The sequence below is a fragment of the Salvelinus alpinus genome, chromosome 9 (genome assembly GCF_045679555.1).
Source record: "Salvelinus alpinus chromosome 9, SLU_Salpinus.1, whole genome shotgun sequence".
In the NCBI taxonomy this organism is placed as follows: domain Eukaryota; kingdom Metazoa; phylum Chordata; class Actinopteri; order Salmoniformes; family Salmonidae; genus Salvelinus; species Salvelinus alpinus.
Genome location: NC_092094.1, coordinates 73704417 through 73718641, shown reverse-complemented (window position 1 = coordinate 73718641; position 14225 = coordinate 73704417). Strand labels below are relative to the sequence as shown.

The following is a 14225-nucleotide window of genomic DNA, read 5'->3' as shown; positions in this document are numbered from 1 at the left end:
GGATTGGCAAAGATGTCAAAGCCAGACTGTTGTGCTCTGAAGTCAGAGAAGCGCCGATCAAACTCAGTCTTTAACCAGCTCAGTTTGGTAGCCAACTGAGCACATGAAAAAGTCTCGGGAAATGAGGCTGACATGCTCTGACAAACAGGAAAGTGAACAAGATTGTCCTGTTTCACTTGCCACATCCATAAGTCCAATTTACGCTGGAAAGCCGTGATCGTGTCGGACATCTGCGTGATGACTTGTTTGCGTCCCTGCAGCTTCTGATTCAGCTGGGCGAGATGGTCGGTTATGTCACACAACACAGCAAAGTCACACATCCACTTTGGATCTGATCGTTCAGACATGAGTTTTCCTTTACTCTGCATAAAAAGAGCAATGTCTTTCCTGAGCTCGAAAAATCGCTTGAGGACTTTGCTCCTACTCAGCCACCGCACTTCTGTATGGTACAGCACATCCCCGTGTTCCGAGCCCATCTCCAGCAAAAACTGCTGGAACTGACGGTGATTCAGGCCACGCGCCCGAATGAAGTTCACTGTTTTCATGACTGTGGTCACAATGTCCTCCATCCCCAGCACCTTCCCACACAAAGCTTCTTGATGGTTAATGCAATGATACGTTATCAAAGGCGTGTGACAGTTCATTTTTTGCATTTTCCCCTTCATTAGTCCAACCAAGCCCACTTTTCCTCCACACATTGCCGGTGCACCGTCTGTAGTTAATCCTACCAAGTTTTCCCACTGCAATGCATTTTTACTTACGGACTTCTCTACCGCATCAAAAATGTTCTGTCCCGTCGTGGTCCCATGCATTGCAGCCACATCCAACAGATCCTCAGTGATAGAGAGGTCCGACTTTACGCCTCTAATAAAAATTGATAACTGCGCTGTGTCCGTGTTATCTGTGCTTTCATCAACAGCTAATGAAAAAGCTGTGTAGCTGCGTGTCTCCTCGGCCAGCTGTGTTGTAAGATTTTCTGCTAGTTCCTTCACTCGGTCGACGATGGTGTTTCTTGATAAACTGACATTTTTAAAAGTCTGTAACTGGTCGGGACACACCTGCTCACAGACCTTCAGCATGCACTGCTTCAAAAACGCTCCCTCTGAAAAAGACTTGGAAGCGTGGGCGATTTCTTCAGCCACAATGAAGCTAGCTTTCACCGCGGCCTCGTTTTTGGCTGTGGATTTCATGAACAAACTCTGCTGCGACCGCAGTTTGCCTTTTAATTCTTGGGCAATTTGTTGCTTTTCTTGAAGGCTAGCTTTAGCGTACTTAGCTCCGTGTTTGGTGTCAAAATGTCGACGCAGATTGTACTCTTTGACAACCGACACCGCCTCGTAACACAAAAGACATACCGGTCTTTCTCCTTGAAGCGCAAACAAGTATTCGCCTTCCCATCTTTCTTGAAACAGTCTTCCGTCTGCATCAACTTTTCTCTTTCTGGACATTTTGGGATCATTATTTATATCTCAATTCCACTCGTTGGCATGGACACTGCCGTGGCTAGCGTAGTCGAAAGGCATTGTGGGAATGTAGTTTTTGGTCAAAGCACGCTCTTAATTTATTTTTTGGTATTTATTTTTAGACACTCAAAACTTTTAAGCTCTCGCGGGCCACATAAAATGACCTGGCGGGCCACATCTGGCCCGCGGGCCTTGAGTTTGACACATGTGCCTTAAGGCTTGGTCACATGGTTTTCCTTGATGATCTGATGGTACACATGTAATGCATTGTGCCTCACTATGAAATAGTCAGAGTTACCCTACTTTGTAGTGTCTCCATAGCCAGGTCCCGGATCTGTTTGTTCTTGCCAACTCCATTGCTCAACGTCAAGCCAATCATTGGCATGACAATGAATGACAAGAAGTTGATATGATAGCACAAACAGACCGGCCCTCAGGCTAGTTTCCCCATCATCTATCATGACTGTGTTGTGTCTGTGTAACCTCCCTGTTGTCGTCTCGATATGAACAGACTTTATGAAAGAGACTTCTGTCAATTCTGCATCGATTCTGTTTTGTTGCTGTAAAACGCAAGCATCGAGTCCAGTAAAATCAAATGCAATTATCCTCCAACTTGCCACAACTTTGTGTATTGTGATCATGAATTCACTCACATGAATTATGAAGATGTGCGTGTTCTGATGTAAGAAAGGATTTTACAATTAAGCAACTGTTCACTGGAAATAAGCGCCAGCTGAAGTGTGATGGTACAATACATGACTGTTTTTCGTTGAATGTATCAATATCATAATTGTATCTTCCCCTCAATCAAATTATTAAAAGTAAAATACAAATAGTTGGAAATAATACCTCATTTTCCAATAAGTGTCCTCGTTTTGGACAGGCAGAGTCTGGACAGCTAATAGCAGTTTCAAGGCCCTCTTTGATCAGGAGTTCCGCATACTGCTTCAGGCACTGAAAAAAAAAAAAAGAGCATAACATTGATCTCATTCTATGGCCAGAATCAGAAAATGTGTAGGCATATTGTGTGGTGCGATGACAAACTCCACTGTGCCTCTCCCTCTCTGAAACCCATAGTAGATGTTCTCTGCTTTTGGGATTGACTATTCATTCTGCTATCTATTTCTTTATTTACAGTGTCTGGTTAGCTGAAGAGAAGCATGCTAACCACATAACATTCTAATGAAAGTATTTTTTTAATGAATGAGATAATGATAGAGGGACTTCTAAACTAAGGCTCCTCTCAGCTACAAGATGAACGCTTGCATTGTGGTACAAATCCTGCCCATTCCCTATAAGCAACTGCAGTGAACATTAGTTTACTCCCAAACTAAAAGCCATTGCTCTTTCATAGCTCTGATTGAGCTCCAGTGAACAGGAACGGTATAATCAAAACTGGTTAATGGCGCGATGCTTCACTGTTCAAATAGGCCATCGTCGTAAAACAAGTACAGCAGACCTGATATTTATCACTGAGTTATTGACTTTTTATGCCTCATTATTTTTACGGTTCCGAAAACAAATGGTTTTTCATGTTTTGTATTTCTCCCACTCTCCAAACACTGAGTGGCAAGAGAAATAGCATGATTCATATTAAGGCGGAGGATAAAAGGGGCTGAGTTTTCAAGCATGTTTAGACATTTCCCATGCTGGGAGAGTCATGGCTGTGGTACCAGCTTGCTTGTCAGGTAAAATGTCCATTTGCCTCTCTGTCTTCATGCAACTGGACATCAGTCCAGATTGACTGCAGGAGAAATGTAGTTCAGTGGAGTTTAATGACATGTAAACACTGGAAGATACCAGTTATATTTCTGTACATGCAATGCAAACAAAATAGCAAGATCAGGAAGTCGAGAAGGGATTTAAAGTTGCAGTGAGATTTCAGATTTACCCTGGTAGACGGACCATGGACTTACGTGTGTAGGAGTTGCTCACTCCCAATAGGTCCTAGATCTAAGTATTAACTAAGTATGTGAGGTACAGTGGGGTCCGAAATTATTGGATCCCTTGATAAAGATAAGCAAAAAAGACTGCATAAAATAAATAATAGAAATACTGAGATGCATTGTATTGTAGGCACATTATTTTTTATTAATACAATTGCTCAGAGAAAGATTGTTTAAAAAGAATCAAATATCAAAAAAATATTATAAAAATTATTGGATCTCCTGTTTCTAATACTCCAGCAGCCTCACCTTGTGAGGATAACGACACTGAGCCTTGAATATATTTTATATGACATACATGATTTTGTTAACTAGTAAATAGTAGCCTACAGCAAAGTGTGTTTAAATCATTTCTAACTTGTTAATAATTTCTGCTAGTTATTTTTTGCTACCATGTGGGTTTTAGCTTGCGTGAGCCTGCTAAACTGAGGAGTGTTAATTCACCTGTTTCCAAACCTTGGAATCTTAACAGGAAAATGCCACGGGCACTATCTGATGTGTGGAGACATTTCACTGCAGCTAATGTAGAAGGAAAAGCTGTGTACATTTGCAAATACTGTGCCAAATCATGTGAAGAATGCAACAAAGCTGCAGAATCATCTGGCCAAGTGCATAAAGTTCCCTCAGCGGTCACAACTAGCAACTTCTGACAAAAGTCCCTCTACTTCTATTCGAGGTGAAAATGATGAATCAGACACCTTATTGATAGCAACAGCTCATGGTCCTCCTGGAATCAGAAGTTATTTTGACTCAATGGAGGAACGCAGACAGAGAAATGCTGATGAATGTCTTACTCGAGCTGTGTATGCAACTGGTTCACCTCTGATGCTCACAGGCAATGTGTATTGGAAGAGATTTCTGAATGTTCTTCGCTCAGCATATACCCCTCCAACCAGACATGCTTTATCTACTCATTTGCTGGATGCAGAGTTCAAGTGAAGGTCAAGAAAATCAGAGAAAGTAGACTATTGCAATTATCTCTGATGGGTGGTTGAATGTCCGTGGGCAAGGAATAATTAACTACATAATTTCCACCCCTCAACCAGTATTCTACAAGAGCACAGACACACCGGTCTCTACATTGCAGATGAGCTGAAGGCAGTCATCAATGACCTTGGACCACAGAAGGTATTTGCACTGGTGACAGACAATGCTACGAACATGAAGGCTGCTTGGTCTAAAGTGGAGGAGTCCTACCCTCACCTCACATCACATCCATTGGCTGTGCTGTTCATGCATTGAATCTGCTCCTCAGGGACATCATGGCACTGAAAACAATGGATACACTCTACAAGAGAGCCAAAGAAATGGTTAGGTATGTGAAGGGTCATCAAGTTATAGCAGCAATCTACCTCACCAAGCAAAGTGAGAAGAATAAGAGCACCACATTGAAGCTGCCCAGCAACACCTGTTGGGGTGGTGTTGTCATCATGTTTGACAGTCTCCTGAAGGGGAAGGAGTCTCTCGAAGAAATGACCATATCACAGTCTGCCGATATGGACAGCGCCATCAAGAGGATCCTCCTGGATGATATATTATGTGAGAGAGTGGTAAAAGCAGCCTTAAACTCCTGAAACCTATAGCAGTAGCCATTGCGTGGATTGAGGGAGGCAATGCCATCCTGTCTGATGTTCAGACTCTTCTTGCAGAAGTAAGAAGTAAGAGGAGAAATCCATACTGCCCTGCCCACTTCACTGTTGCTCCAAGCAGAGTACACCGCAGTTCTGAAATACATCAAAAAGCGCAAAGACTTCTGCCTGAAGCCCAAATACGCCACAACATACATGTTGGACCCCAAGTATGCAGGCAAGAGCATCATGTCTGCTGCAGAGATCAACAAGGCCTATGGTGTCATCACTACCGTGTCTCGCCACCTTGGCCTGGAAGAGGGCAAGGTTCTTGGCAGTCTGGCGAAGTACACTTCCAAGCAAGGGCTTTGGGATGGAGATGTAATATGGCAGTCGTGCCAACATCTCATCAGCCACCTGGTGGAAGGGACTTTGTGGATCTGAGGCTCTTTCCCCTGTTGCCTCCATCATCCTCCAAATCCCACCAACATCAGCCGCCTCAGAGCGCAACTGGTCCTTGTTTGGGAACACACACACCAAAGCACGTAACAGGTTGACAACAGGGTTAAAAATTGGTGGCCATCCAGGCAAATTTTAGGCTTTTTGAGCCTGACAACGAGCCAACACCAACAAGGTTGGAAAGTGACAGTGAAGATGAGGCCTCAGAGTCTGACGTTCAAGAGGTGGACATTGAGGAGGTCCAGGGAGAAGACATGGAAGCCTAAGAGGAAGACAACCAAAGCTTTAGTTTCTTGAATATAATTTTACAGATGTATGTTGAAAACTTTTTGGGGAGATGCGATGGGTCATTGGGGATCATTCAATAGTCCCTTTTGTTGTTCAGTGAAATCATCCCATGTGAAGAGTCAACTCATTTAATTAAAGTTCAATTCGTAACTAAATTAAATTAAATTTATATTGGAAGGATTTTATCATTTGCAATTATGTCTACTTAAGATAAACCTTTTACCTTATGTTTCTGTCTCCATATGATATGGTAAATATATCTAAACATAATATTTACTAACTTAATATTAATTTGCATATATTTCCACAGAAAGTTTACACCTCTGAATATTCCCCAAAATGTGCAACCTGAGCTGCATGTGGGACATAACTTATATCATAAATATGACTGGTGGAGTTATGAAGATTAAACCTGTTCTCTTTTTTTTTAAAGTTTTTTTCCCAATTAGTACATTTGAGTTTAACCACAATATGTATTGTATTATTTGTTCTGTCTTTTCTGGTGGATTAAATTGAAATCGCAACAAACTTTCTAGGTCTCCTTTTAAAAATAGCGATATTTGGGAGATTATTTCCTCTTCAAATAACTGAAAGTGAGACGTTGTAATCTGAATAAAGGGGAAAAGGCCATTCTTGAACATGGGGTGAGACATTCTTATTAATTTGCTATACAGAATCTTTCCAGATCCTTGATATACTTCGTCTGTGTTAATGGAGTGCCCTCATCAAGAATAAAAAATAAAAAAAGGTTTTCAAGTCCAGAGACTGATTTTGTGGTCAATTAACCATTTCTTTGTGGATTTTGATGTATGCTTTGAGTGAATGTCTTGCAGCCAAGCTTCAGCCCACCCACCCACACAGTGCATTGGGAAAGTATTCAGACCCCTTGACTTTTTCCACAATTTGTTACGTTACAGCCTTATTCTAAAATTGTACAAAATTATACATTTTTCCTCAATCTACACACAATACCCCATAATGAAAAAAGCAAAAACAGGTTTTTAGAAATACCTTATTTACATAAGTAATCAGACCCTTTGCTATGACTCGAAATTGAGCTCAGGTGCATATTGTTTCCATTGATCAGCCTTGAGATGTTTCTACAACTTGATTGGAGTCCACCTGTGGTAAATTCAATTGATTGGACATGATCTGGAAAGACACCTGTCTATATAAAGGTCCCACAGTTGACAGTGCATGTCAAAGCAAAAACCAAGCCATGAGGTTCATGGAATTGTCCGTTGAGCTCCGAGACAAGATTGTGTCAAGGCACAGATCTGCAGAAGGGTACCAAAAAATGTATGCAGCATTGAAGGTTCCCAAAAACAATGGCCTCCATCATTCTTAAATGGAAGAAGTTTATAAAACGCCAAGACTTGTCCTAGATCTGGCCGCCCGGCCAAACTGAGCAATCGGGAGAGAAAGGCCTTGGACAGGGAGGTGACCAAGAACCCAATGGTCACTCTGAATTCCTTTGTGGAGATGAGAGAACCTTCCAGAAGGACAACCATCTCTGCAGCACTCCACCAAAAATCAGGCCTTGGTAGAGTGGCCAGACAGAAGCCACTCCTCAGTAAAAGGCAAACGACAGCCCGCTTGGAGTTTGCCAAAAGGCATGTAGAGGACTCTCAAACCATGAAAAACAAGATTCTCTGGTCTGATGAAACCAAGATTGAACTCTTTGGCCTGAATGCCAAGCGTCACATTTGGTGGAAACCTGGCACCAGCCCTACGGTGAAGCATGCGGGTGGCAGCATCATGCTGTGGGGATGTTTTTCAGCGGCAGAGAAACTCCCCAAATATACAGTGGGGAGAACAAGTATTTGATACACTGCCGATTTTGCAGATTTTCCAACTTAAAAAGCATGTAGAGGTCTGTAATTTTTATCATAGGTACACTTCAACTGTGAGAGACGGAATCTAAAACAAAAATCCCGAAAATCACATTGTATGATTTTTAAGTAATTAATTAGCATTTTATTGCATGACATAAGTATTTGATACATCAGAAAAGCAGAACTTAATATTTGGTACAGAATCCTTTGTTTGCAATTACAGAGATCATACGTTTCCTGTAGTTCTTGACCAGGTTTGCACACACTGCAGCAGGGATTTTGGCCCACTCCTCCATACAGACCTTCTCCAGATCCTTCAGGTTTCGGGGCTGTCGCTGGGCAATACGGACTTTCAGCTCCCTCCAAAGATTTTCTATTGGGTTCAGGTCTGGAGACTGGCTAGGCCACTCCAGGACCTTGAGATACTTCTTACGGAGCTACTCCTTAGTTGCCCTGGCTGTGTGTTTCGGGTCGTTGTCATGCTGGAAGACCCAGCCACGACCCATCATCAATGCTCTTACTGAGGGAAGGAGGTTGTTGGCTAAGATCTCGCAATACATGGCCCCATCCATCCTCCCCTCAATACGGTGCAGTCGTCCTGTCCCCTTTGCAGAAAAGCATCCCCAAAGAATGATGTTTCCACCTCCATGCTTCACGGCTGGGATGGTGTTCTTGGGGTTGTACTCATCCTTCTTCTTCCTCCAAACACGGCGAGTGGAGTTTAGACCAAAAAGCTCTATTTTTGAATCATCAGACCACATGACCTTCTCCCATTCCTCCTCTGGATCATCCAGATGGTCATTGGCAAACTTCAGACGGGCCTGGACATGCGCCTGCTTGAGCAGGGGGACCTTGTGTGCGCTGCAGGATTTTAATCCATGACGGCGTAGTGTGTTACTAATGGTTTTCTTTGAGACTGTGGTCCCAGCTCTCTTCAGGTCATTGACCAGGTCCTGCCGTGTAGTTCTGGGCTGATCCCTCACCTTCCTCATGATCATTGATGCCCCACGAGGTGAGATCTTGCATGGAGCCCCAGACCGAGGGTGATTGACCATCATCTTGAACTTCTTCTATTTTCTTCTATTTTCTAATAATTGCGCCAACAGTTGTTGCCTTCTCACCAAGCTGCTTGCCTATTGTCCTGTAGCCCATCCCAGCCTTGTGCAGGTCTACAATTTTATCCCTGATGTCCTTACACAGCTCTCTGGTCTTGGCCATTGTGGAGAGGTTGGAGTCTGTTTGATTGAGTGTGTGGACAGGTGTCTTTTATACAGGTAACGAGTTCAAACAGGTGCAGTTAATACAGGTAATGAGTGGAGAACAGGAGGGCTTCTTAAAGAAAAACTAACAGGTCTGTGAGAGCCGGAATTCTTACTGGTTGGTAGGTGATCAAATACTTATGTCATGCAATAAAATGCAAATGAATTACTTAAAAATCATACAATGTGATTTTCTGGATTTTTGTTTTAGATTCCGTCTCTCACAGTTGAAGTGTACCTATGATAAAAATTACAGACCTCTACATGCTTTGTAAGTAGGAAAACCTGCAAAATCGGCAGTGTATCAAATACTTGTTCTCCCCACTGTAGGTGTGCCAAGCTTGTAGCATCATACCCAAGAAGACTCGAGGCTGTAATCGCTGCCAAAGGTGCTTCAACAAAGTACTGATTAGAGGGTCTGAATAGTTGTGTAAATGTGATGAGTTTTTATTTTTAATGCATTTGCAAAAATTTCTAAAAACCTGTTTTTGCTTTGTCATTATGGGGTATTGTGTGTAGATTGATGAGGAAAAACTGACTCGTTTTGCTACTCTCGTGTCCTTATATCGGTTGTTAGATGTAAACCAGGCTTACTTTTTTACTCAGTTTGTTGACTTGAATATGAATTTGATTAAGATTTTTTTTTTTTTATTACATTTTGTAATCTATAAAAAGCGGTCATTTAACTTCTTGCGACTACAGGGGGTGCTGTTTTCTCATTAGCATAATTGCATTACAGATTAAACGGCTTCCTACTAAATTCTTGCTCGTACAATATGCATATTATTACTATTATTGGATAGAAAACAGTCTCCAGTTTCTATAGGCGTTGGAATTTTGTCTCTGAGTGGAACAGAACAAATTCTAGAGCAATTTCCCTGACATGGAGTCAGATTTCACACATTTTGGCCCCTGATCTGGAGTCAGTTTAAAGGCCACTGTTATTGCTATGAGGATACGGACACTGCTTACGTCTTCCCCTGGATGTCAGTACGTGATGACGCTTTGAATGGTATCGATTGCGCAATCAGGGGCTGCATAAAAGAGCAAATACCGGAAGTAGCATCCCTTTGCTGCCTGCCTCTTGCGCACGGAGGACGTCGGACTCGCCTCCTTCCAAGCGTTTGTTTAGCCAGTAATATTTCTCTGGTCATGTTTTTACTCGTTAGAGGTGTTAAAAACATCATAAGGTAGTTAATTTAAACCGTTTTATAGCAATTTATATCCGTTTAGTGCGATTTTGACCCATTTATTTCTGACGCACTTTGAACAGCTGGGCACGTTTCCAGTTCATGCCGAACGCAGTGGGCATTTCCACATGGCAAGAGGACAGCTTTCGACCAAAAGACGATTAGACCCAAGAAAGGATTCTTTGCCCAAGATTCTGATGGAAGAACAGCTCACAGTAAGAACAATTTATGATGATAAATCGTGTTTCTGTCGATAAATGTTAAACGTTTATGTCGCCATCTTGTTTGCTATAGCTTCGCTTGGCGCAACCTGTATTGAAAAGTAAGGATAATTAAAAAAATGTAAATCAGCGATTGCATTAAGAACTAATTTGTCTTTCGATTCCTGTCAACCCTGTATTTTTTAGTCAAGTATATGATTAGCTTTCAATTAAACTAGATCACTCTGATAGATGACGTCAGACATATTGAGGCTTGATTTCCTAGTATTTTTATTGTGTAACCACGGTTTTGTATGGCTAAATATGCACCTTTTCGAACAAACTGTATATGTATGTTGTAAAATGATGTTACAGGAGTGTCATCGGAAGAATTCTGAGAAGGTTAGTGAAAAAATTAATATATTTTGGCGGTGATTACGTTATAGCGCTCTTTGGCTGGAATCGATGCTCTGGTAACGTTTGCACATGTGGTATGCTAACTTATCGATTTATTGTGTTTTCGCTGAAAAACGCTTAGAAAATCTGAAATATGGTCTGAAATCACAAGAACTGGGTCTTTCCATTGCTATGCTTTGTCTATTTTTATGAAATGTTTTATGATGAGTAAATTGGTCATACACGTTGCTCTATCTAGTAATTCTAGTCGATTTGTGATGGTCGGTGCAATTGTAAACTGTGATTTCTACCTGAAATATGCACTTTTTTCTAACAAAAACTATCCTATACCATGAATATGTTATCAGACTGTCATCTGAAGAGGTTTTTTCTTGGTTAGTGGCTATCAATATCTTAGTTGAGCCGAATTGGTGATAGCACCTGAAGGAGTAAGAAACTGATGGAGTTAGAATAGTGGTGTATTTTGCTAACGTGTTTAGCTAATAGATTTACATATTTTGTCTTCCCTGTAAAACATTTTAAAAATCTGAAATGGTGGCTTTATTCACAAGATCTGTATCTTTCATCTGGTGTCTTGGACTTGTGATTTAATGATATTTAGATGCTACTATCTACTTGTGAAGCTATGCTAGCTATGCTAATCAGTGTGTGGGGGGGGTGGGGGGTGATCCCGGACCCGGGGTAGAGGCTCGTGAAAGGTTAATTTTGATGACGGTCTTCATCCATAAATCGGCGGTTACACGATTATACAATTACTGAGCCAGCCCTAATGCATACAGAGGACATTTTGACAAGATGGGTAAAAGACGATGAAAGGGCACTCACTAGTGTACAGAAGACACATTGGCACTGCGTGATGGTGGTCATCTGCTCCAGCGGGAACTCTCCAAGGCACAGTTTGCAGGAGACCAGGGGGTCCAGGGCCAGGTCCCAGGTGGGCCGATACCTGGCTGTGGTCATCTTGCCTGGCACAGAGCTGACAGAGACAGAGAGAGAGACAGAGAACGAGGGGAGTTAAAGATATAGGTTGGCTAATGTTTGTTGTTTCACAGACAACAAAAGGAAACCGATATGATATTCACGAGGTGTGAATGAAGCTAGCTCAATATGAGCATGTATACATGATCTGTCCCCTAATCCAAGGCGTGCACATATTTTCCTGTGATATTATGCATTGGCCAAAAAGGCTTAGTGAGTTTCGTCCAAGTGAGGACACATTAGAGACACAGGACAATGCAGAGTGACACCAGCTCTTTGCCTAAACGTCCCTCGTCAGTAACTATCATTTCCGTTCTGTTCTGGTTGCTCACAGACAGAGAATACATTTAGAGCCCTTTAAAATGCGTGATGCGGAGAACACGGACAGAATCACAGAACCCAGACATTTAAACGGAATTCAACAATAGCATTGAACTTAGGGAATCAACTAAATGTAGGGAAAGGGGGATACCTAGTCAGTTGTACAACTGAATGCATTCAACTGAAATGTGTTTCCGCATAAATGTATTACATTTGCCCAAGTTTATCATAAGATATGAACAAGTGATTCAAATTTCCTGCAACTTTCTGAAGAGGCAACGAAATCCCCCCCCGGGCTGTGTATGTACAGAGCGCACATCTACCACTTTGTGTAGCCGTTAGCGATGATGCTAATGAAAAGTCTTCTGGTAGATGAAAAGGCTTTTCCCAAAAAACCTTCTCAATTGAATGTTAACTATAAAGTAGCCTATGCTGACCTGGCAGAATGATATCATGATTATTTGCATCAATCCAATGGGTATTTTGTTTTGAAAACTCTACCATCACATACAAAAACATCAAAACAACATCCCCTTGCTAGGGAATTAAAGGGTAACTACACCCAAAAATCAAAATTTCTCAGTTCTCCCAGACCTCAAAAGTGTTCTCCTGATGTGGTTAAAGCTTTGTTGTAGACTTAGAACATCCAATTTAATCGATTTTCTATTATCAATTGTGATTTTCAGAGGGTAAACCTGAAAAAAAGAACGAAAAAAAAAAAACTGGTGAAAACAGAAACCTGAAAAAACGAAACGGAGAAATTTGAATTTTGGAAAAAACTAAACGGAATCAGTAAAAAAAATTCTACATTTTATAGAGCCCTAAATAAATACATCTCAAAACAAACAGTCCTGCAGCAAGCGTCTTGTTCCCCCATACGATAAAAGCATTCATATTAAAAAAGTACCCTTTCCAGTCATCTCCTTTCTATTTGGAGAAAGTGGTTTATTTTGGGCCACCTCAACTCTGATTCCCACTGCCTTTCTTCCACCGTGGATGAGAGCGGAGGCGGCGAGATAGAGAGACACAGAAAGAGAGCGAGCACAGAGTGGCTTAATGTCTCTGAGTGTTTACAGGAAGTGCCCCCATGCAGGCAACGTCAACACTGTCAAAATCTCCCATTGCTGCTAGGCAACTGGGGGGAGACGAGGGAGATTAGAAGGGGCCGACCAAATAAATAGTAGTTACTGCTTAGACAAGTGAAAGCTAACAGAATAGGGTCCCTCTCAGAAACATAAAAGGGGAAGGAGGTGGAGTAGGAGGGAAGGAGGAGGGGCTGCTGTGGGGGATGGGAATGAGTAAAGCCAGCCCAATGCTGTCTACATGTGCTGCGGGGAGATAACGTGTCCTGACCTGTGCTAGGGGCTGACTGACAACACACTGGCCAGAGTGAGTTGCCCACAGGAACAGTGTGCTGGTATTGTAGCTGTATGTCAACAAGGTCAACACGCTGCATGGGAAGTCACCAAAACCACCCTGTGTCTACTCGACAAAAACATGGAGACAACAGTTGTGGGAATCATTATGTGATAAATTATTATACTAATGATATGACCCCTCCTGTCTCAGCCTCCAGTATTTATGCTGCAGTAGTTAATGTGTCGGGGGGCTAGGGTCAGTTTGTTATATCTGGAGGACTTCTCCTTTCTTATCCGGTGTCCTGTGTGAATTTAAGTATGCTCTCTCTAATTCTCTCCTTCTCTCTTTCTTTCTCTCGGAGGACCTGAGCCCTAGGACCATGCGTCAGGACTACCTGGCATGATGACTCCTTGCTGTCCCCAGTCCACCTGGCCTTGCTGCTGCTCCAGTTTCAACTGTTCTGCCTGCGGCTATGGAACCCTGACCTGTTCACCGGACGTGCTAAAAAAGCCAACTGACATTTACTCCTGAGGTGCTGATTTGCTGCACCCTCGATAACTACTGTGATTATTATTATTTGACCATGCTGGTCATTTATGAACATTTGAACATCTTGGCCATGTTCTGTTATAATCTCCACCCGGCACAGCCAGAAGAGGACTGGCCACCCCTCATAGCCTGGTTCCTCTCTAGGTTTCTTCCTAGGTTTTGGCCTTTCTAGGGAGTTTTTCCTAGCCACCGTGCTTCTAGACCTGCATTGCTTGCTGTTTGGGGTTTTAGGCTGGGTTTCTGTACAGCACTTTGAGATATCAGCTGATGTACGAAGGGCTATATAAATAAATTTGATAGCAAGCAACTGAAATGTGCACTTCCTAATTAAAAAGTGATTACCCTTGATTTGTGGACTCTGGTCTTCCCTTCAGCTCAGTGGAGGCAACCATG

At 42.2% G+C, this 14225-nt stretch overlaps 1 protein-coding gene and 1 long non-coding RNA gene across 5 annotated transcripts in view; one reads left to right on the top strand and one right to left on the bottom strand.

The window, feature by feature from the left end:
- The window catches only part of rnf144aa (ring finger protein 144aa), a 65170-nt gene that overhangs the window by 18556 nt on the left and 32389 nt on the right, over nt 1-14225 (bottom strand). For 3 of the 4 annotated variants that reach the window (XM_071327143.1, XM_071327139.1, XM_071327141.1), the window contains exons 3-4: nt 11451-11601; nt 2313-2417 (exon numbers count right to left, since the gene is read on the bottom strand). In XM_071327143.1, the coding sequence (XP_071183244.1) occupies nt 2313-2417; nt 11451-11585 (240 nt within the window). In that variant the 5' untranslated portion in view covers nt 11586-11601. Of the gene's footprint in view, nt 1-2312; nt 2418-11450; nt 11602-12831; nt 13103-14225 lie in introns of those variants that run through there. The other variant, XM_071327142.1, reaches the window with a different exon arrangement.
- Nucleotides 13160-14180, top strand: LOC139530601 (uncharacterized). Its single transcript, XR_011666078.1, has 2 exons — nt 13160-13313; nt 13645-14180. It is a non-coding gene; the product is annotated as an uncharacterized lncRNA (long non-coding RNA).